The 23,540-nt window shown below is 40.7% G+C and overlaps 1 protein-coding gene across 2 annotated transcripts; it reads right to left on the minus strand.

The window, feature by feature from the left end:
- Positions 1 to 1,879: 1,879 nt before the first annotated feature.
- SPPL2B (signal peptide peptidase like 2B) lies at positions 1,880 to 23,538 on the minus strand. Of its 2 annotated transcripts, none has more exons than XM_027899578.1 (15): positions 23,405 to 23,538; positions 17,293 to 17,412; positions 14,988 to 15,170; positions 14,339 to 14,428; positions 13,871 to 14,010; positions 12,922 to 13,064; positions 11,989 to 12,085; positions 11,716 to 11,832; positions 10,232 to 10,313; positions 9,358 to 9,432; positions 9,200 to 9,262; positions 7,611 to 7,710; positions 6,714 to 6,791; positions 4,332 to 4,492; positions 1,880 to 3,356 (listed from the first exon to the last, which is right to left on the minus strand). In XM_027899578.1, exons 1-15 carry the CDS (start codon positions 23,450 to 23,452, stop codon positions 3,072 to 3,074), a joined length of 1,782 nt encoding a protein of 593 aa, XP_027755379.1. In that variant the 5' UTR covers positions 23,453 to 23,538; the 3' UTR covers positions 1,880 to 3,071. The 2 variants fall into 2 exon arrangements, with proteins under 2 accessions (XP_027755379.1, XP_027755380.1); XM_027899579.1 differs by having other exon boundaries at positions 3,084 to 3,356; positions 4,264 to 4,492.
- Between the last annotated feature and the right edge of the window lie 2 nt (positions 23,539 to 23,540).

The raw sequence follows: 23,540 nt of genomic DNA on the forward strand, positions 1-23,540 counted from the left end.
TATTTGTCACCCCCCAGTAAAGTCTTTCAGGTTCCATTCTACCTTCAGCTACATTTGTACAACCCTTCAGAAGGGCACAGTCCAAAACAAACACGAGGAAGGAACCTGATCCTCACTATTGTGATCCAAAGAGTTGAGTTTTTTTATTAAAGGATTTTTTTAGTGTGGTTGGTTGTTGTTGGGATTTGTTTGTTTGACTAAAAGAAATGCTTCCCCTGAACACATACAGGTTTTCAGGAATAAAATCCTTACTGAATTTCTAGACAGGTAAGGAAAGACTTGGTATGTGAAAGACATAAACAAGAAGCCCATCAACATTACTTATAATATTAATATTACTTTCAACACCTTAAGTATTTAAACTCTAGTTTGGTGGGGGATGTACATTTGCAATCATCAAATTATATCAGAGTTAGCCACACTGAACTGATATTCACATTTTCCTATACAACATTAAATTTTAAATTAAGCTGATCAGGGAGGTTTGGGAAAGACAAAAAAGTAAAGCCTTGGCTTTTGCTGGAAGCAATTGAGCTGCCCGGGGTCAAGGACTGAACAGTCACAGCCAAAGGGAGCACCAGGGTCACCTGATCCGTACAGTACTGGGATAGTCAGTGTGTAAATTGTTGCCACTTCACATGCTTTCACTGGAGACACCACACTGAGTTGCTTTTTGGGGTTCTTTCCCCCTATTCTTTGTAGTTCGGGGGAAAAAAAAAGTCACACTTAAAAACAGCTGGAAAGTCCCCAAAAGCTGAGGTGAAGCAGATCCTCCTGTCCAGAACCCACAGACACAGCTCTGCAATGCCCTCGAGTTCAGGGTGAGCAGTTCTGCCATTTGGATGGAGCTACAAGCAATCTGAGACATAAGTTATTTCCTAATCATACAGGAGAACAAATGCTGAAATACACTTCTCAAGTAGATGCTAAAACTTAATGCTTCATTATCAGGAAGCTACTGGCTTTTAAGTATGTGAAAAGCCACTCCAGACTTATGACTGAGAGACAGTCAAGGCCAAAACCGATAGAACTTCAACTTGTTTGCTTGTTATTTGTCAGGTTCATTATTTAAATACAAGATTGTTTTCTTAATTTAATATACATATTTACACAATGGCTTAAAAATTAAGTCATAATCCACTGACTGAAGTTTTATTAGTAATAATTGGATCAGATTACTGCTGGCCAAAGTAACAGTCCATTAAAGAGGAGATTGCAAACCAGATCTCCTTAGTACTACCTTCCATCAGGGCAATTTGTAAATTAAATGTAGTGCTGGCCTCCCAGAAAACTCAGTGAATCATCCTATCTGACAAGGCTCGAGGTTTTGAGCAGGAGCTGGTGAAACACTGAAGCCACAGTGTGATTTTACAGAAAGCCACTCACATCCTAAGAATTCCACTGCCCACAGAAGTTATCACCCAAAAAACACAGGGCAAACTTTTGGAAGACACAGCCAAAAAAACAATGGCTGATATTTAATAGACAGACATGAAAAATAAGCCCTTGAACTGCAACTCAACAAGCCAACTGGAGACTCTTTTAATTTCACAGCAGTGCCTCTGTTTGCATCACTGTGACAATACTTCTGTAAATGACATTTTTTTGGCTCTCAAATACTCTGAGAAGCATTTCTTCCATGCAATCTGGAATCATATTTGAGGATCCTATAATACTTCAATTTTCTATTTCAGTTTTCATATGAAGTGTTCGAGGCTTTCTGGAATTGCAATTTAAGTGTAGAACAGACACCTTTGATCAAGACAGTTATATGGAACAAGTAATATGCAAATCACATCATCCTTCTATGTATTAAAAGTTGATGCATTAGAGACTCAAACACACAATTTCAGGAATATAAAGACCAGCTGCACCCCAAAAATTTTCAAATTGACAAATTTAGTCCTTCACAATGTCATGAAGCAAGACAGGCAAAATTACAGGAAAGATCCCAGGCTCATTCCAGAACCTGACAGGCCGTGCTTTGTCTACTCTTGGGACAAAGACCAAACATGACTTAGGCAGCTGGTAAGTTACTGAGCAGCAAGTACCTTTAAATCACAACTGTCTGTAGCACCACATGTGCTCCCTTGGGAATGAGAAAAACAGACTATTTTCTTCGGAATTAGAAATCACAATTATAGTCCTTGAATGAACAACAAATAGAAGCTCAAAGCCCCCAAAACACATGAACTTTTACTGCTTTAACATTTTCCCAATGAAACTACTGCCTGTTAAGCTTAGTATAGTGTTACTACCTATTTTCTTACCTATTTGGCTTGTATTTTATTTCTAAAACATTCTTAATATGCATTTGCTTCCAAGCAGCATTCTGTGACCAACCTTGTTTATTATCAGAGACAGCCCTTAGAATTCACATGAATGACTAGAAAGCTTCCTGGAGCTCCACTCATCCTGCCTTTTAAACTAGACTAGTAGCCAACCCAGGTAACTAAGAACAAAGTAAAAACAAAAGAGATGCATTAAATGCACCACGGTAGTGTAAATCCTTTCAGAGTGATGGTAATTTAACCATCCTCTGCATTTCCTGAATGTCAGTTTATACTAAAGCATTCCCTTATATCAATGGCTTTGACAAGTCAGGAGAAGTAAAGTAAAAGGTGGCAATAGGGAAAGTGCTGGAAAAAAAAAGACCACGTTTCTCTCAGCCAAGCATTGTAGCAGATTTGTTCAATGCTGTTCCTCCATGGTAACCCACACCATGCCACAGCAGCAAAACAACCACACAAGCACAGAGCACTGGGTAAATAAAGATTCTTAATGCTACCCTGGTATAATGCAAATGGAACAGATGGTCAAAGGCATCCACTACCAAAGTGATCATTGAAACCCACACATCAGAACTCCTGGAGAGCACCATATTTCAGAAGGATGTTTGAAGTGTGTAGCTGTACCGAAGCTGGAGGCAGAACATTCCTTGTTGGATTTGACGATCAGACTCCCAGTGAGGTTCCTCAATGAATGCAAACCCTACTAAACCAGTCCTAAATATATACTGGTTTTACATGGATATGTTTGTGAGGGAAAGTAAGGAGTTCTTATCACATCACTTATTCCACCTGGCTTTGCTCTGCATTTAGGCATTTGCTTTCAAGGTTGTCCTTATTCTGAGCAGTTGGTTCCTCACTCTGTGCAACAGAGATTTCTGACTGCTCTGTCTGTGTGGTGTCAGCCAGCTCCTCTTCAGCCGAGCTGGGGCCAGGCGGCTCCTTCACGTGCAGGGTGGGATTGGTCATCTGCTCTGCCTCTTGCTGAGGGGCTGCATCGCTGCTGTCTTTGGGAAGCTCATGGCAGTTGACAGGGGCTATCACCACAGGAGGCTGAGGTAGGTCTTTCTGTAAATGGAAGATCACAGTCAGAATGATGGAAAGCAAGAACTATTTTGTCCAGTTATCAGAAGTGATGGTCATACAAGATTCTGAAGATTAAAAGTCCATCATTTCTGTTATCATTCTCCAGTAGTGGACACATGCACACAGTTATCCTTTGGGTTTTACAGGACACCAGGGGATTTTTTCTTTCCAGAAAAGTGTTTGCTTTCTGCCTGATTGTTCCTCACCAGTTTCAAATGTGCTCTGCTGATTAGGCAGCAACAGGCAAACAGCACTTGGTCCTTGGCCACTCTGGTTCTGCCCACCTTTACTATCAGTGATAAAGAACTGGCAACTTTTCCATAACGTGATCTCAAATATTTCTCCAACAGTTAAATTCAGATCTCTAGAGGAACATTGTGAAGGTTATTACAAACAGTTGAATAACAAAGTAAAACTCCCGGGGGTGAACCGCTAGCTCAATAGATTTGGCCTTCAAGTAATTATTCAAAAACTGAAATCATGCATTGTGATAGAAATTATTCCTTTCTGAATCAAGTTAATTTCACAGTGAAACAAAGTGATAATTTACTATACTGAACTATACTTCTACCTTCATAACAGTAGGCTAGGAAAAAAAATCCAAGATATGTTTTATATAGTATTAAAAACCGTTATATTTTATATTATACTGTAAACTTTGAGTACTAGTGATACTTTCAGCAGAGATCAAACAAGTAAAATTATGGCAGAATCAAGAAGGATAGACAAGGTCTACTTTACTTTTCACCAGCCAGATTTAAGTGGCCATAAACATCACAAAACCCAGAAAACCTTGCTGGGACAAAAAAAAGTAAGTAAAAAAAGCAACCAATCAAGCAAACCCCAAATCTTTGTGTTTGTGTGATAAGACTGCAATACTTTACTCAACTTTAATTCTAGTTAGGTTTTTATAACATTAGTATTTCCTGAAGACACTCATATCAAACTGGTATTCACCGCAAAGCCGCTGCCCGTCCAGAACATGGCCAGCTCCCTTCTCCAAAGGGCCACTGCGAAGCTGGTGAGGAGAGTACAGGGCACCAGGTAGAGGAGAGCAGGCTGGCCCATCTGCATCAGTGCCAAGGCAACAAAGGTCACAAGAAGGCCTATGCCATATGCTGGAAGAAAACAAACCCAGCAAAAAACCAGTTATTCAGATATAGCTTTGCTCAAGCACAACTAAATAATTAGCTAGATGAGCATTCTCACATTAACTTTTGTCAAGTAATATTTTTTCAGGGCTCTTTGGAGAGAAGCATTATTTACAGAATGCAAACCTGGACTACTACAGTCTTTCTATTGATAACAACATGTTGTGAAAGTAGTGTGATTGGCCTAGTTCATATTGTGCACTTGAAACATTGCCTTAAGCAAAAATAAACAAATGAACTATTGCACCTCATACTGCATTTATGAATTCAGCAGATATAGACAAATATTTCGACCATGATTATGTGCTTCTTTTTTGGGTTGGCTTTACTATCCTGCCACAAAGCTAAAACAGAAAAACCCCAGCAAGCTGTATGTTATAACTTTTTATTGCTTTCTATTTAATTTCTGCATAAATGTGGCAAAATTTATTTAGTAGAACAGAAGCAGTGTGGATCTCATAATTATTTTCAATTACATTTTCAAGACAACGACGTTAATCCAACTGCTTTTTATTCAGAAAACAGGTGAAGAAAGACATTGAGGGGCTGGAGCATGTCCAGAGAAGGGCAATGGAGCTGGGGATGGGTCTGGAGCACAAGTCTGATGAGGAGCAGCTGAAGGAGCTGGGGGGGCTCAGCCTGGAGAAAAGGAGGCTCAGGAGGGGGGATCTGGGGAGGGTCGGGCTCTGATCCCAGGGAACAAGGGACAGGAGGAGGGAACGGCCTCAAGCTGTGCCAGGGGAGGGCAGGTTGGATATTAGCCAGATTTCCCTCCCCAGAAGGGTTGAGCAGCCCTGGCAAGGCTGGCCAGGGCAGTGGTGGAGTCACTGTCCCTGCAGGGGTTTAGAAGTTGTGTAGATGTGGCACTTGAAGACACGGTTAGAGGTGGCCTTGGCAGTGCTGGGTTAACAACTGGACTCGATCTTAGAGGGCTGTTCCAACCTAAATGATTCTGTGATTAGAATACTCACTAACCCTTTACAGTTCTTGAAAATGTTTTTTTCAGAGCACATTCTGTTACTATTGAGAGTTCCTTGTATCTAGTTAAAATATTTCGTATTGTGACTTAAGTCCATTGCCTCACATCTCATCTGCACACCTGTAAGAAAAGTCTCTCTGTCCTCTCTGCAGCCTCCCATTAGGCAGTTGTGGGACAGCAACAGAATCTCTTCTTTTCTTTTTTTGCCTTCTCTTCTTTTACAAGCATGTGCTCCAGCCCTCTTGATGGTCTCCACTGGATTTACTCCAGTATGTCACTGTCTGTCTGGCACCAGGGATCCTGGTTAAGATTCAGTCTTAAATGACAAATTGAGAGGCATAATCATTTCTCTCGTAAGTGACGATACCCTCTTGCTAACTCAGCCCTGTGCGGCTGGTTTTCAGAGCTGCAATAGCACACTGCTGACTCTTTGGCAATACAATATTTTCTATCATTTTCTGCAAATGCATTTTGAAAATACCAGGTAAGACAACAGTTTCTAAGAGATTACTTGGAACACTGAAATAAAAACCTCTCTAACCCTGCTAGAAGTCTATATGAACCTAGGTATTTTTTTCAGAAGAATTCCTACAGCAGTTGCTCATGAACATTTTTCACAACACTAACTGCAAGCATTGGAAGCCTTTGCTGGCAAAAGTACATTGTAAGAAAACCAAGAGGAACCTGTCAGATCCTATTCATCAGATGTATTTACATCCATGTCATAAAAATGTGGATTCTACAAACTAAGGAAGAAAACTAATGTAGACATGTTATAGTCATCATAACACAATTCCCTGCATCACAGGTCAGGGGTTTTCAGAATACACAAAAAATTAAGAACAAAGGATGATATCCCTGAACCTGAATTCTCATACACCATAAACTCAAAAGATTCATGGCTCAAGAAACCAGAATGAGTAGAGCTGAGCACATGCAAAGACAGTGTAGCTGCAGCGGTTCTAGAGAGACCCTTTGGAGCCTTGGGAACAAAAGCTCCCCTTACATATGGCAAACAAAACAGCTCAGGAAAGCCACATCAGCTGCTTTTGTGATGGAAGATCCAGCCTTGAAAGCACTTTGCTAAAATATTTCTGTTTAATAATAAAAGGAGGAGAAGGATAACTATGCCATGCAAGATTGAGGACATGCTTTCAAGAGGGAACAACTCCTGTAGGTCTTGCATTCAGGTGTCACTGTGATACATACCTATTGTGCAGGCTACAAAATAGACTCTGGATGACTGCACCTGAATATCAAATCTATGGCAATAGGCTACCAGTAAGCCTAGGAAAGGAAAGAACAGTTAAACATGCTTTCAACCTAGTCACAAAATCATCAAATTCATCAAACCAGCTAGGAACTTTTAAGAATTTTTTCCCCCAACACTTCCTTGGAACCCTGTGTTTAAACACCATGACAGCACCATTCAGGAGACTGCACAACTTACAAAGCAGTTATATGATAGCACAAGTCAGTACAACAAAAGCACTCCAATAGTAAAATTAACAGCTTCAAATACATGGGTCATGGATAGAAAACATCATCTGATCCTTACTAAACAGTTGTAAAAATACAGTGTTCACAACAAGATACAAGAAAATAAGCAATTGATTTCCCAGAAGAAATCTGAAAGCCTGCAGGTGCATACTTGTTTTCACCTGCAGTGATGCCAGGCATTCTTCTACACACTATCTGAAATATTTCAGAGAAGGTGTGGTAGAAACACTGGATGTAGTACCACTAACAAAATTAGAAAGGTTTGAGAGGTCAGAGGTATGTACTCAAACCATGTGCAAATGGACAAATAATTTCCTCTATCACAAGACTATTAAAGATATTTTATAGTATAAAATCAGTTGCTAAGTCACCTCTTGCAATTTCTCTACATTTCTTGACATCACTGCATGTGAAACTGAACCATAAAATTAATCTCATTTCTTACTGAGAAGGTGAATAGTGTAGAAAAAAAAAAAACAAGTTATATTTACAAATTTATCAGGTTTATAATAGTCAGATCAAACTTTCCACTCGAGTCAGAAGTGCAAGAGGAATAAACTAATATGACAGTGTAACAAGTAAAATTCTTAACCTGCTTAACAATACCTGGAACTAAAATGTCTCCAAATCCTAGCAGAGAAAAAGGCCTGTCACACAGAGCTAATGGTGAGGAATTCAGTCGTGGAACCTTCAGGACCATTGGGAGCTTAGAGAGAGAGAGAGACACAGGTCTGATAAAAAGCCATTTTCTCTATATAGTGGCACTACCTTCCAGAACTTGTTCCTGTTGTACTCAAACTGCAGGCTTCAAATACAGCTAATGTATCTTTTTTTACATTCACATTACATACAATATAATTGCCATCTAAAAAAATGTGTAAGATAGGAGTGATGAAGTACACTACATTTATTTCAAAATCTTCACATGCAACAGGGTATCAATTCTGCTATAACTGCAGGAATGTAAAAAAATTAGTTAAACTGCAACATGCATTAGAAAGAACCATTTATACAGTTAATTCATCTGGTTGCAATAAATCTTAAAATTAATTCATCTGGTTGCAATAAGTCTCAAAAGAGCAAAGACATGAATAATTTTAAAAAGCAAATTTTTCAAATCACTTTAAAGACTTTTCCCTCACTCCCCAGTTATTTATTGCACAATTTATTCCTATTTATTACACAATTTGCAATGTTGAGGCACAGTATGCCAAGGTTCATTGCAAACCTGCATTCTCTTTATTATAGCACATTAAAGAAACTTTATTTAATATTTCGTTTCTTATATTTGTGCCAAAATAATCCTATCTACTTATACTTTCATTACTGTTTTATACAATTCATTCTGTGCATAAAATTGAAACTGAAGGGGTACTAAAGATGTACAAGAAAGAAGAACAGAAGAAGTCAAAGAAATTCGTATGGACTGTATGGATTGATCCACATCCTGCAAACAACTATTTTCTTTGCTATTTTCCATGTGCCATTATTACATTTGTTGCTGAAAAGAGACCCAACATCCTTCAATTAACAAAACCAGGGTTTCCTACAGATTAATTTCTTGTTTTGCTCCCTGTACCTCACTATCTCCTCCATCTCACATACTCTGCTCCCCGAGTCAGCCACATCTCAGGTACAGGTGCTCATGCAGCTCAGCTGGCTGCTGTCCAAGGTGCAAAACCACTGAACACACACCTCTGTTTAATGTCTCCAATTTGTGTTTCTCTGTTTAATGTCTCCAATTTGTGTTTCTCTCCTTTATCTACAGACTCAGCTTTTCACAAAGCAATTGTCAAAACAGGGAGGGAAGGAGAAGAGACAACCACTGTGTTTCATCTCTTTAGGAAAAAATGCTTATGCTTAATTAGCAGTAAGTTAATATTTACAGATGTGGCCAAGTTTTTGTGAAGCTGAGCTAACCAGCTTGCTTATACTGAGAGCCTTTTAAAGAAAGACAGAGGAAAACCAAAGCTGGTGTGATGAACCATCACAAGTCTGCCTTGGCCCCCCAGAATAAGTGCTCAGGAGCGCTTATTCCCACATTAAGTTCTTTTCAGACTGCATCTCCATTTCAGCTTTCTGGTCTTCAAATTTTAGAAAAGTTAAAAGTGTAATAGTTGGAAGTTAAGTTTTTAGACGCAGACTTTTAGATTTTTAGACTACATCCAGTAAGATTTTTAGACCACATACAATACCTTCTCGTGAGTGGCAGAATCCGATGGGCCCGCAGCCACCTCCACCATTATACTCTCCCCAGTCTAAATTAAAAAGGGGAAAATTGTTAATCAGCATTTCAACAGGTCATTACACTTTGCTCTGTGGGCAGCAGGCAGTACAGAATTATTTTACTTACCTTTGTTAAAAAAGGTGTGATAAATACAAAGAATACATCGTACACAAAGAGAACCAGGAGGAGCAAGGTACAGCCCTGAAGAAGTAGACAAGATACTTGGTATTTACACACTATGCACTAATAAACAGCAAAGAATTATTAATAATCAGATTACTCAAGGAAAAAGCTAACAAAGACTAAAAAAAGTCACCCATATATTTTTCTTAATTCCTGAATGTTTTAGGTGGAGGAACTGGATCTTGCATGCACCATATAAAAGAAAGTAATTCTTGGACACAAAATTACATTTTAGTCCCTAAAATTCTTTATCATGTAAAATCTGCAAATGGTGCAGTTTCAGATTGCTAGGAAATAAGGAGTTCTGCACTGGAGGATGCCAGGCACAGCTTGAAACACTATCCACCTACATGCTGCCAGTCTATACAAATTTAGAGGTGAAGATACCTTGAAGCAGAGTTTGAAGAGCTGCTTAAGGGGCAATTAAATGACTAATACTGATTTTTGTCTTAGGAAAGACAAAAGTTTGGAAAGATTTGAAAAAACCACCAGAATGATGCATTAATTGTGTGTCAATTTGAAAACAAACAAAACCAAACCAATAAAAAAAAAAAAAAAAACAAACACCCCCCCAATCAAAACTAAATCCCCAGATGGTGGTGTGTGATTTACTAGCCAACACTACAGAACAATCACACGCCAGTTATTGTTCTACATTATATTCATTACATACATTATATTCATTACATCCCTCTTTTCCAAGCTGCATATGAATGTTGAGTGCATTTCCAAGCCAATGTACTCCATTATAAGTGACTGTTCTGTTCAACTACATACATGCAAATATCCTTTCTTTACATCTGTTTAACTTTCATACCTTAAATGTAGGCAGGCGAATTGTTTTCAACATGTAAAGACAGAAAGCAATTCCTAAAGCATCTTGCAGAACCCAGGCCCACCTTAAAAAGAGGAGAGCAACATTTTTGCAGGAAACAGTAGGAAAGGCAGACCAAGCACTGTCCTCACTAAGGACCTGCTTGGGACAAAAAAGAACTTTATTCAAAGTACTTGCTGGAAAACCATACTGTTATCAGCATGGATTTGCAAATGGGAAGTTGTGCTTGATCAACCTGATAATCTTCCACACAGAAATGCCTGGGAGATGAGGGAAGGTGGGTGGGATGCCATCTATCTAGACTTCAATCAAGATTTCCACTGAGAATCTTCCATACGATCCTCATGGAGAAACTGATGAAGTACAAGCTGAATGAGCAGTGAGGTGGATTGAAAATTGGTCTAATGAGGTCACTGGATACCAAAACAGGAAGTGCTGGAGCCTCAGCACTCTTGTGTGCTGAGGCAAATCTACAGCTGGGGCTGGTTTTTGATGGTACTTTGCAGTACAGAAGTGCTCTTTGCTTTACTCTCGACTGTTAGGGTCAAAGAGAAGCAGGATCTGAGGTAACACTAAGGCTTCCCCTAAAATGGCCAGATGAGAGATTATGCTGTTGTGATCAATCCCTGTGCACTTGCTGATGGAGGTTTGTGCAGGAGACACTCAGGCCCACTCCAGCCTTGAGGCAGAAAATGGATTTCCTAATCCTAATATCACAGGTTGAAATATCTCTATAGCACTTCTGTGCTCCTCAGCCTGACACTCATCTCTCTAAAAGGTGTTTCAGAGTTGATGCTTCTTGCATTTGAATTGTGTCACTGAATGATCCACACAGAACACAGACTGCACAAATGCAGTAACTGGCATTCAGGGCACATCTTTGGTATCACCAGCAGAAACACAAGCCAGTGTTTCAGTTCCAACACTGAATCCCTGAGAAAGGAACCAAGAAGATTAACACATTCTGTATATATGGGGAAACTGGAGCATCTGGGAGTGAGGTAAGAGGTAAAAAACCCCAAACCAAAACCAAACACACAACCCACCTCTAACAAAAGTGCTAAGCACGTGCTTCAGTTAGGTACAGCAGCAACACTGGATGTAGAGAATTACTGACTAATACCAGATAGCTGAAAGAAACTAATGATCTTACCATCTTCCCAGTTCTTGTTCCCAAGAAGAAATAAGTTAGACAACTTGTGTCCAACTTTCCATCCCGATTCTGAGAAGCTATCTTAAATCAAAGAACTCAGAATACTGACTGGGACTCAGAGAAACTAAATTTAAGAAGAGACAGTTCTCTCTAATTAAATCAACAAGAAAAAGATGAAGTCTATAAGGAACAACTAAGAATTTCGACCTGTCACTCCTAAATTCTGGATACATTTAGGCTCCTGTAGATGTCAGTTACTTATACTATAAAGCAGATTACAGTTTTTAGCACAGAAAATAAAATGTACACTTACTGATCTTCATTTCTGAAGATTCCCCAGACTACGCTGACAGAGATACAAAATATTGCCAAGAGCAACATTCGGACCTGGGGGCGCTTGTGAAAATAAGGCAAGTTGTTGTCTGGGATCCTGCAAACAAAGCACACGAAAGCTACAGTTGTCTGTGTGGTTACCCTCTTTCTTTATAAACATTCTGAAGTATGTAGCTACCTTGTAAATCCCACACCTACCAAATAGGATAAAAAACTAAGTTTATGTATTAAAAATATAGAAGTTGCCACATACCTACACTTTCCCAAGGGGAATCTTCTTACAAAGGGAGACAGACAACTGTAGAGACCAATTGAGGCAGCCAGGCAGAATATTCCTATAATAACATAGACTGAGGAAAAAAAAGGTACTAAGTCCAAGTGGGATAATGCTAGAGATTCTTTTTTTCATACCCTGGCTGAATAAAGAACAGTCAATAAGCTTAAATGAGAAATAAGGCTAACATTTAAACAGGGAAAGGTAAATTCTTGATTAGATTTATGCTCTTTAACTATCTAATTCTGGCTCCTTTTACTCAGGTGTACTTTATGCAATACCTACTTCGACAAATCAAAACCTCTGGGCTAATATTCTTAAAGTAAATCATAAGCCTAAAAGACAACCTATGCTGAAGTGTTTATCTTCTCTTTATGATTCTATGGGAGCATTGCAAGGGAACTCTTAAAATCACTCAGTAGCAAAAATAATTAATTCAGATGGGATGCATATCTCACTACTTCCTCAGAAACATGAGGATGGAAGTTTCAGTGCATTAGGCTCTCATGGTTTTTTGTGAAACAATTTAATAAATGATCAATAGAAATTTATCGTCTTTATAAAGATACAAAAATTGATCCTGCATCCCAGAACTTGACTTCAAATTGAACAATAACAGAGAGACAAGAATAGGTTTGAGAACACAAGAATAAAAGGTGGAAGATGCTAAGTCTGTATCTACTTAATAGGCTTTAATGTTTGAAAGAAGTTCTACGATCACCTCATCCAGCCTCACCAAAAGTAGAAATCTACTCAGTAGGTTTTCTTACAGGGTTTTAAATCATATTGGGATGAAGAAACGTGACAGAAGACAGAAATTTCATAATTATTTTCACAGTCAAAATGCTCTTTAAATGATGACAGCCTTGCAGTACTGAAAATGTATCAATACAAATACAACCTTAAGAGTACCTAAGTGGTCATAGAAGAAATACAGCAGGACGAGCATTGAGCAGCACATCACTACAAACACACAGATCATTATTGGAGTCACATCCACCGTTTCATCGTCGTGTTTCTCTGTCCCATCATCACGTTTGTGCTTCATGTACCTCCTGAAAGAGTAACGTGGCCACGGTGAGCACATTCCTTCTGCACCAAAATACACAAGGGAGCTGAATCTTCAGCAGGAAATACGTGGGGATGGAAAACACGTCATAACACCAATGCCTGCTCTGACTCCCACTCAGGTCAGTGGAACACCACGTTTTCCATGGATGCATGAACACCAGATATAACACAATGCACAAACCAGTAACTGCTGCATTAGTTTATCTCGAGTGCTATTTTCATTCACCAAGAACTCAGTGAATCCTGAAAATTACCCCAGAACAGTTTGCTGACTTTGGAAGAAATCCTTAAGTGATGTCAATGTTAGAATTACCTCCTCCCCCAGTCCCCCTTACTGGGAAAAAGTAACCACAAAATTCCATTAAAAGATTCATAACAAACATAGCACATATTAGCCATCTAATCAATTTGGTTTGCATTATACCAGTAAAAGCAGGTTTGGGGTTTTTTTACAAGATATTTTTCTGGTGGATTTTTGCAAAAGCCCAACAGAAAGCCTGTTACTTTATAATTTTCTTCTTTTGAGCTTTTCAAATGTTTGGCCTTTTGACATGGCAAAATACAAAAACACTGTACATGCAATTTATACTGTAATGATTTCCTACAGTGATCAAGCCAATAGAACCTCAGGGCCTTTCAAACACCACCTCAGTATTTGCCCTTTCTGGTCACACAGACAGTCTCTAAACCTCACTAGCAGACTTGCCAGGGGATCTTTACATAACCACCATAATTTTTTTTTTCTATGAAAAATACAAGATAACTGACATACTGAACTCCAGCTACTCACTTTTTCACATCTCTGCTTCCTGCCCAGTAGCCTCCAATTGCAACAGTCCCCACAGCCATGACAAAGATAATCACCATGTTGTAGTCCAGCACAGGCTCATTTGGTGCATACATTGCCCCTTTCACTGAGCTGCCAAAACTCTGGGGAGGTAAATATGAGTTATGAAGGACATCCAAAAAGCTACCTTAGCAAAGGTTCACTTATTTAATTTTCACTAAGCAGGCTCAGAATCAGGCTTTATTATAAACATTTAAGAGTAATCTATTGGCTCGACTATTAGTGATATTTATTTCCAGCACCAGGCTCCATTCTGATTTTATTCCAAAGATGAAAAATAACCTCCCAAGAGATCTGTGTTTTTTTTTCAAAACCCAATAATACAATCTTCATGAGTACAGCTTCCTACATGAGATAATAACATCTCTTACATGAGATAATATAAATGAGAGCATTTAGTATCAAGTTTACCTTGCCAATATCTAACATGTCATTATAGCTGAGCAGAGCCACAGGAATATCAATCTCTTCATACTGACTCCTGTTACCCCCAGGAGGAACCTGAAAGACAGTTCAGAGGAGGTAAGAATATATTTATTTCTGCAAATACTTCTACTGCTTAGAAAGGGTTAAAGTTGCAAGTTCTGTTTCTGCCAATTTGAACAATGTTCTAGAAAGGAACATAATGAGAGCAAAACTAGATCGTACTCAAACCTACTAATTTTATTTTCAAAACTACTAATTTTACAAAACACATGCTGGTGATGATGCTCCAGCTGAATCTAAAGCACTAGATTCAGTGTGGCAGTACAATAGCCAAGAAACCAACCTCCTCCTTTGTTTCCAGTATTTCACATGGAATAACAGTAATACCGAGCTCTTGACTTGAATATCACATGAGCTCTGTGCAGACTCCTCCTACTTGAGTGCCTCTTGTTGTTTCATTCATCATTCCTTCAGATGGATGATTTCCAGACATAATTATGCAACGTACATACAGGCAGAATACACACACATTGTTTATTTTAAAGAGGAGCATTAAATCCCAGCAATGTGCACCAAAGACAATATCTGATATCAGAGGAGTATCAGCAACACAGAAAGATAAAAAGAGACTTACCAGTCTCTCTCTACTAACAATCAGCAGCCCACGAGCTCCATTTATCTGAGCAAGCCTCACTTTCTCATAGAAGGTGCAATTTCCTCGCATCACCATGGGGATTTGATTATTAAATCCCCCATCAGGTACATCAGAAGGGGAACACAAAACAGATCCTGTCTGATCCTGAAGTTGCAAAAGTGACTGAAAAAAAAAATTAGTTAAACACATATGACATAAAATTATAAAAGAAGAGCAGGAACCACAGAGTTTCTAAAGAGTAATTTAAGAGTAATGGAGTGATATGAGTATTCTCAGAGAAACACCAAACAGTGCTGCCCTCTCTATTATGTCTATTATCCTGCTTTGCTTCACCTTATTGTGCAGAATTCTACTGGTAATAAACTTTGGGTTATGATCTGCACTTGCATTTGTTTTCTTCAGCACTACTGCTGTTCTGCCACATGCAACCAAGGTGTGGGAGTACAGCAAAGTGTTCCCATTATTGGGGTGGCAGAGGGGCAGGCTGGGATGATGAAGGGTATGAACAGCAAGAAACTGAAACACAGGCTGGGAGAAAGTGCAAATGCAGAGGCAGCAAAAATAAATTTCCACGTTGAAACCTACCATGTTCAATGAGCTGAGATTTTGTATCCCAAATACTTAAATACTGGATTCTAGGCTGCTTCTCCCACTGCTTGTGATCCAGAGATATTGCAGGCCTGCCCCAATTCCCTAGTTTCTAGTCCTCCTGAGAACCAAAGACATCCAATCTGGTGTGTTTAAACAGGAGCATCCCAAAGACACTTCAACATTTTAGAAGTACCACTGGCACAAATTGTTCCTTGCAAAATCTAAACAACCACCAGTATCTTTGCCCAGTTCTATTTGCAAGTCATCTGAAAACCGCAATTATCTACCAATAACTGAGCTGTGCTCACAGAAGCAGGTCACAGTCCTCATTGGAGGTGAGCTGTTTGAGAAGTGTCAGAGTAAATTTTAAACGGAAGAACTGACACATGGAACACTCTGTATTAGAAATCCACAGGTACACGATAAAATACCTGTCTAACAGAGTCTCTTGTTTTAGGAGGTGAAAGTACACACCAGGCTGTCAGCAGCTCCAGGCTTAGTCAGAAAACTGCTGTCTCCAACCTGACTCCTGCTTTAGAGACAGGAAAATGTCTCTGCACACACTTCTGGTTGTCCAAGTTTCAGGTAAGCTTATCACTCTATCAGAGCAGAACACAAATGCAGAGTGAGCTCAGGCTGGTGCACTGCACCACCTCAGTTACTGAATTGTACTGCTGGAGTATGAGAGGAGAAGGAGGGAGAATGGGAAAGAAGGGAAAAGCAAGAGAGAACTGAGGAAGGCAACAGAGATATGCAAGGGTACAAGCATACACAACCCAAGTCTATGGGGAAGTGTCTCTGCAAGTCATTCTGGGCTAGATTGGCTCCTGCAAAGCTACTGAAATATATCTCCAGTGAATTTTCATGAGACTGATTGAAACAAGGTGTTTACAGTACAGTCCCCAACCCTCACAAATACAATTCTGTCATTAAGTGCTGATTCATGCTACACACTGAGGGCAAGTGCAAGAGTTTATCAGCTGGGTCTACACAAGGCAAAGGCAGCTGTTGATGTATCTGGGGACTAATCTGCAGTTGCAATAAACTCAGCACAGTAATTAAGACTATACATCGATAAGGAACACTAACAATTCCGTGGGGCACTCAACTGGTAGATCAAAGAATACAATGAACCAAGTATCAGTCAGCTACATCTTCCACTATTAGTAGCTCATCAGAGTGCATTTGCTGATTTCATCATCCAGTGACAGTAACTTCTTCTCACAGAATAAAGAACTGACCCAAATGTCAGCCCATACAGATTTGGATAATGCAGCAAAAGCTCGACACAGTTTGTGACTACTTAATCTTACACTTGACAAAACTATGAATCACTAAGAAAGCACTAAAGCTCACAGTTCAGTATATTAACAAAGCCATGTGGTATCTTCTCATTTCATGCTGATATACCAGAACTTCTTTCCAACCCCACCTATGCCTCATTTTCATTTCACTGATCACATTGTTGGAAGATTTTTTTTTTAACCAGTAATAGTCATTACCTCTGCACACTGCCTGGAAATGAATATTGCCATCTTAGTACTGCCTAGAGCGATCTTAAAGACATTTTCTAAGTATAGCAAACAAAGCAGTTGCTTCGAATTCTACTAATCCCCATAAGAAATTGCAAGTTTCCTTGAAACAACGGCATTTTTGAATGCATTCTTCAGTCATTTCTTAGCTAGGTACTTACAGCTTTACCCAGATCATGTGGCAAATGGGCCCATTGAGAGTTGAAGAGGATACAGTAGTCCTTTCCTTTGCTGCTCCCCTTCTCTGAAAGGACATGTACCATCCCATACTCGCAGTACACCTGCAAACATAACAAAAATTTCACCACAAGAATTTTAAGTGACATAAAATAGCAGAAGTGATGGGCATAACTTGCTGTTGACTGGCCTGCTTTGTATTTTTTTAAAGAAAAATGAAAGATTCTTACTGTTCTAAGGACTCTGAAACAAATCCTGCTGCCCATTTCTAAATGACAAATGGGTCCCTTGTGATGCTTCTCCCTCTGACAAGAGGCTCTTGTCCTGGCTGGAAGAAGGCATTCAGAGTGTCATTTTAACACCAGCCAAGTCACCATTAAGTTCCATGGGACACTTCTGTGCTCCTGGGGCAGCAACACTGGGATTGCAGGCTGTGTCTTGGGAGGAGTGTCAGGCATCACCTCCACTCACTGAAAAAGTGTAAGTTAAGAACTCTTTACTCCATACAAAATACCAAACATCAGTTTCTCGGTACCAAATCTGCTCACGTGCATTCTGTGACCATCTGGTCAGGTTTGAACCAACACCTTAAGAATTCAGTGTAAGATTTGACCAGCTGCTGCAAAAAGCTTTTAATGTTTCAGACAAAAAGACATTGAGATACAAAAGAAATGCTCAGAAAGGAGGACAAAAACTAACTTTTGAGAGTGTTTTTTTTTTTAAATGTAATTCAATTATAGAAATCCAGATCAATGCTTCTTTTTGAAGGAGAGTCTTGCTGATCTTCAATCGTTGCTTTAGAGCCTCACAGTGCTCTTACAGAGCTACTTCAATGTTCAAGTAGTGTTGTCTGGTAATAGATTATAAAAAGGCGATACTGAGAGCAAACATAAATTATACCTGTATTTTAACTTCTCACGAGCTGTTAGACAGGAAAAAACTGACCACATATTAACAGTAGCAGTCTCAAAATACTATTTTAGCCCAGTGATTTGGGAATCCAGTGCCTAGGAATACCAAACACTGCTTAATGTAATTGGATTCTTCCTATTATCATTCCTATTTCCTATTATCATGTTCCAAAAGCATTTTTTTCTTATTGTAAAGGGAAGTGTTTCCATTTTATCGGCATTTTAACTGAGGACACTCAATAATCCTTACTAGCATGTAGCACTTTGAAGTTTGCTTAAACGTGAATAAAATCTCTGAAGCACGTACGATAATTGACCTGGTGCTCCCCTGAGCTAGTGCCACCCTCGGTTTCTGGTGGAACACTGCCATTCATTGACCCAGGACACAGGATGAGCAGAGACCAGCAATCCACCACCAGCAGCGGGTTCAGGGAAAAGAAACTGAAAAAACCTCAAAACAAACAAACCAACCACCCTCCCCAACTATCTTACCTTTCTACCATCGCCCTTTGTGTCCTCCTCTACCCATGCACCCAACTCCTCCCTTTCTATTCTTCCTTGTCTTTCTCCTGTCCAACACTCAAACAATTGACTGAAGACACGTTTAATTGCTCTACTGCTCTGATTTAGCTTTCCCCAAGGAAATCACTTTGTGCCTGATGAAACCTTGTTCTGGAGAGAAATCCCTAAGCATTGCTGCTACTAATTAGAGAGAAAGTTCTGACAGACTAATCTGTCAACATCTAGTTTAACCAATGAATCAATAATTATGTAGTTACACTCTTACAAATACAACTTACACATCTCTTTCTCCAGGTAGCATCTGAGGAACAAGATACTAAACATGACTGAAGTCAGCAGCAAAGTCATATCTTAACACACATGTTCAAAAATCCATTAAAAGAATCCATCACTCTTATTTCTCCCTCTCTATCTCAAACCCCACTACACAGAAGTTACCATGCACCCCTAGGGTAAAAAGATGCTTTTTGGAACACTTTCAAGAACCACAGAATGGTTTGGGTTAGAAGGGTTGCCTGGTCCAAACCCCCTGCCCTGCACAGGGACACCTTCCACCAGCCCAGGTTGCTCCAAGCCCCGTCCAACCTGGCCTTGGACACTTCCAGGGATGGGGCAGCCACAGCTGCTCTGGGCACCCTGTGCCAGTGCCTTACCACCCCCATTGTAAACTGGCCCTTTGACACACACAGAGGCAATGATGGCATTCTGCTGCAAGATGTCAGCAAAGCAGTAAAGAAACACCATTGTAAAAATACACAGGAGGTACAGATTTTTATATTTAGCTCTCTGTATATAACTGATCTTTGCCAACTCGTGCAGCAACTTTTCCCCTTTTTTTACAACATCAGTGTTCATTAAGTGCTCTAACACCAATGACATTTGTCCTGAAGCATGGGAGGTCACACTGACTGGGCTTAGATAAGCAAACAAAACATGGTATAGCTCAGTTTTGAATATTACAGCTCTCTCCAAAATCTTCAGGCAGTTTTGCAGGAACTAACTCCTGTAACTGGACAGCTTTATGCATTTGTGGAACAATCAACCTGTATACTTGAAAGTTTTACATCTATAAGATATAAACTACATATCTTTAAAACAAGAGAGTAAGTACAGGGTGTGTTGCTACATGGAGATAACTATTACTGGAACTCAGGAATAATCCCCAAATGGCACCCTGGAGACAGTAATACACAGTTTTGCTTTCTGAGCTACTTAATGGATGTTCTTTAAAGGAATATTAAGGGAGTAAAAGGTTCCTAATGTGAAGTGCTCAAAACATTTTAGAAGCTATGTGGGTTTGTGTGCCAAAAGCCAAGTAAAAATCAAGCATGAAAGGAATTAAAGACAATATGAACAGGGCTAAAAGCACAAGAGTTTTAGAAACTCTGTGAAGAATTTAGTCCCTTGGAGAATGTGGATTAACAGACATCTTTACAAGGCAATTATCACTTAGAATCATAGTTCTGAAGTCTGTTAACAGCCACTACAAGTTTGCTCTTATCCACTTTGATGCTTCCAGTTTTGTTTTTATTCATGTCAGTAGGTATCAGACAACAGAAGTTCAAAGCAATGCTGCTGATTCAGTGGCACGGTGACAACATTTATGATGATTCTTAATTCCTAGAGATCACTTCATATCCTAGATAACCCAGCAGAAAAATGTCATCTCCTGTGTAGATCCTATACAATGTCCCTCCAACCCCAAGGGCTCTTTTCCAAGTGTTTGGATGTCAAGTCCAGCCTTTTTCAAACACAGAAAAATAACAGCTGCTGTGACAACAGCAGTGTATTATGATACTTGCTTTTTACCAGTCCTGTTGCTTAGAAAGCACATAATACTGTATAATTAACATAAAACAAACTGTTTTCTATAAAGTTGAAAAACTGGAAAATGTTTTGACACAACAGAAACAAAGTTTCAAGGCAAAATTTAACAGGCAGGTGAGCTAATCTAATGTTTGTGGCATTAGAAGGACATGCTTGTTGGCTCTGAATCTTATCAGGTCCTTCCACAGTTAATTTAATGCACAAAAGAGCAGAATACTCCCCAGTTTTTTTTCTGTGTGAGTTTATCAGTCATGTTGGTGAACTAATAATGTAACGCAGAGACAAGCAGTAGGACTTGCAAGGTCTATGATGGAAGAAGGTAGAGGTGAAGAATTCAGCTCACCAGTATTTCAAGAAAGTGCACTGAGTGACCAAGCCACAAACCCAGTGGCTCTGCCTTGTTTGTCCCTCCCTGCCTCTGGCCCCACACTCACCTGGATGCCCCATCCACCTTTTCCACTTTCAATAGCTGTATGAGCTGACTTGGCCACCTGAATCTGAGAGAGACTGGACAGATGCTGGGAGCTTTGTTCCCTGAAGAAGGAAAGAATGAGCTATCCCCACTCTTAGGGTAGGTACCATGTCAGAGTTCCCAGGAGCTGGGGTCATTCTGTCCCATAAACTGCACCAACTCATCTGGAGACCAGCAACAGCAGACAGTAAATTTGCACACAAAAAAAACACCACTTCTTCAACAAACACTGTGCAGTGGAGAGAGCTACATATTCATAATGCAACAATTCCAGGAGAGTAAACTGCCAACCACTACCTCAATCCAGAATTTCAGGCAGTCTTTTCAACTCTTTGGAACTACATCATAGAGTACCCTGACTTAAAATACAAAACCATCACCACAATCCAATATTCTGCTGAAAGCTGCTACAGTGAAGGCCAGTGCGATCCAGCACACTCGCTGCAGATCATGTTACTGTATTTGTCACTGGCCAAAGGCTCATGTACATGTGCTGTTTTTACAGGACAACTCAGAGGTAGCAATGCCATGAAGGAATGGGAAGGTAAATGAAATGTGAGAACTTGAACACCAAAGCAAGATGTAAGTGCAGGCTGTAGTTGGATCTATAAGATCACACCCCTCTTCAGGTATTCCCAAATGAGGACCCAGATCTGGGAGAGCAATGCTTCAGTAGCCAAGTTGGTCCTTCTCCCTAAGTCAGAGTGTAGAAGCAAATGTGGACAACACCTCCTCCTGCCCCATGGAAAAACAAACAAACAGAAAGTTCTATTACCCTATTTCAAGGAGGGAGACAAAGATATATGCCCAACAAACTAAGGCAAGAGTAAGCCATTGATGATGAGTACAGCTGGTACACAGCAAAGGCACACAGCAGCTCATGAGGAGAGCTGTCAGCTCTGTCCCCAGAATAGCCTGACCATGGGTCACAGGGGTATCACGACAGGAGTGCAGCAGAGCACTGCTGTCTGCCTCAGGCTGAGGGGGATGTGCTACTCAAAACCATCCCAGCAAATGCAAGCACAAGAGATGCGGAAGTACTGCACAGTATGAGGTATTCAGATAAATTTTAAACGAGCCAGCTTGGCTAACAGAAACATACTGGCAGCATACGGAACATTAATTTTTCACTGCAGCAGCAGGACTGTTTCAGCACCCTGGCCAGTCTGCCCAAGCTTGCTCAAGCATGTTAACACTTCCACTGCACAAACACACCAAACGCTTACGAAAGGAATGTGCTGCAATGCGTGGAGCTGAAGGCAAGATCTCCAAGTGCCCATCAGTGGACTATCTCACCTGCTGTCCTTCAGCACTGCCACGTGCTCACCTTCTCCAAAAGGATGGATCAAAATGACTCCATCTCAGTCTTTGACCCATTCTTGCATTTTATTAATCTGTGGGGCATATGCTGGCACTACCAGTCCACACAAAGCGTCAAGGGAGATGACAAAATGCACAGGGGAATAAGAAAGGGATGACCAGAAAAAGATGATGAAGGAAAAAAGGGGACGATGCAGAAATAAAGAAGTTAGCTGATAACCAGACCACACTGTAACTAAAGATCACTGATAAGGAATCCCTATGCAGACAGATACAGAAGAGGGAAAAATTAGACTACTATGTTAAGATGTTACACTGATAATACTCGAGAAGACACGGTACCCTCCAAAATATGTAATAAAGATTTAAGAAGTCTAAACGACATGTTAAATGATACTTCAACATTTTCAGAACACAAACCACTAGAATTTAAAATACAAAAGTTACGTACCATGTAATACAATAGCTAAAAATCCACTCTCTCCTGTATCAGGTTTACATGCCTAGCTCGTCACACCCTTAAAAATTTATCCTTCAAACCTAATTAATATTGAAGTAATGAGAATGTAAGGCTCAGGACAGATTATAGGGTCAGCAGAAATCCCCCTTCTTTTCTGCTGGTCCTTTCTCAGAGCGAGCCTGTCAGTCGGGACGAGCCCAGATCCGTCCCTGCGGCTGGGCTGGGCTGCGCTCCCCTCCCGGGGCTGCTGGGCCGGGCCCACGGGGACCCGAGGTTTAAGAACTACGAGAAGTGCGCTGTTAACCACGGAGAGAAGAAAAAAGTCCCAGACAAGCCCAAAGACACGGATCTGTAAACGCCGCCAGACTGCGGGCCGGGCCCGCAGCGCTCGTTCCGCCGCCCTCCTGCGGCCCCGGGCCCGCCCCGGCGGCTGCGGCACCTCCGGGCGCCCGGGCCGCTCCCGCCGAGCCCGGACACACACCCGGCCCGGCACGGACACCCCGCACAGCCCGCCCGGGCCCGGCTGAGCCCGCGGCCGCTCCCGCCCTCGGCCGGGGAGCGCCCGGCCCGGCGCAGCCACTGACCTGCGGCAGGAGGTGCAGGAGCAGCCAGAGGCGGAGCGGGGCCGCCATGCCGGGCCGCTGCCGCTTTGTTCAGACCTGGCCCGGGCCGGGCCCTTCCGCACCGGGTCCTCAGAGCCCGCCCCGGACGTCCCGCCCC

The sequence above is a fragment of the Empidonax traillii genome, unplaced genomic scaffold (genome assembly GCF_003031625.1).
Source record: "Empidonax traillii isolate 1590-97213 ecotype Southwest subspecies unplaced genomic scaffold, ASM303162v1 scaffold677:size394641, whole genome shotgun sequence".
Classification (NCBI taxonomy): domain Eukaryota; kingdom Metazoa; phylum Chordata; class Aves; order Passeriformes; family Tyrannidae; genus Empidonax; species Empidonax traillii.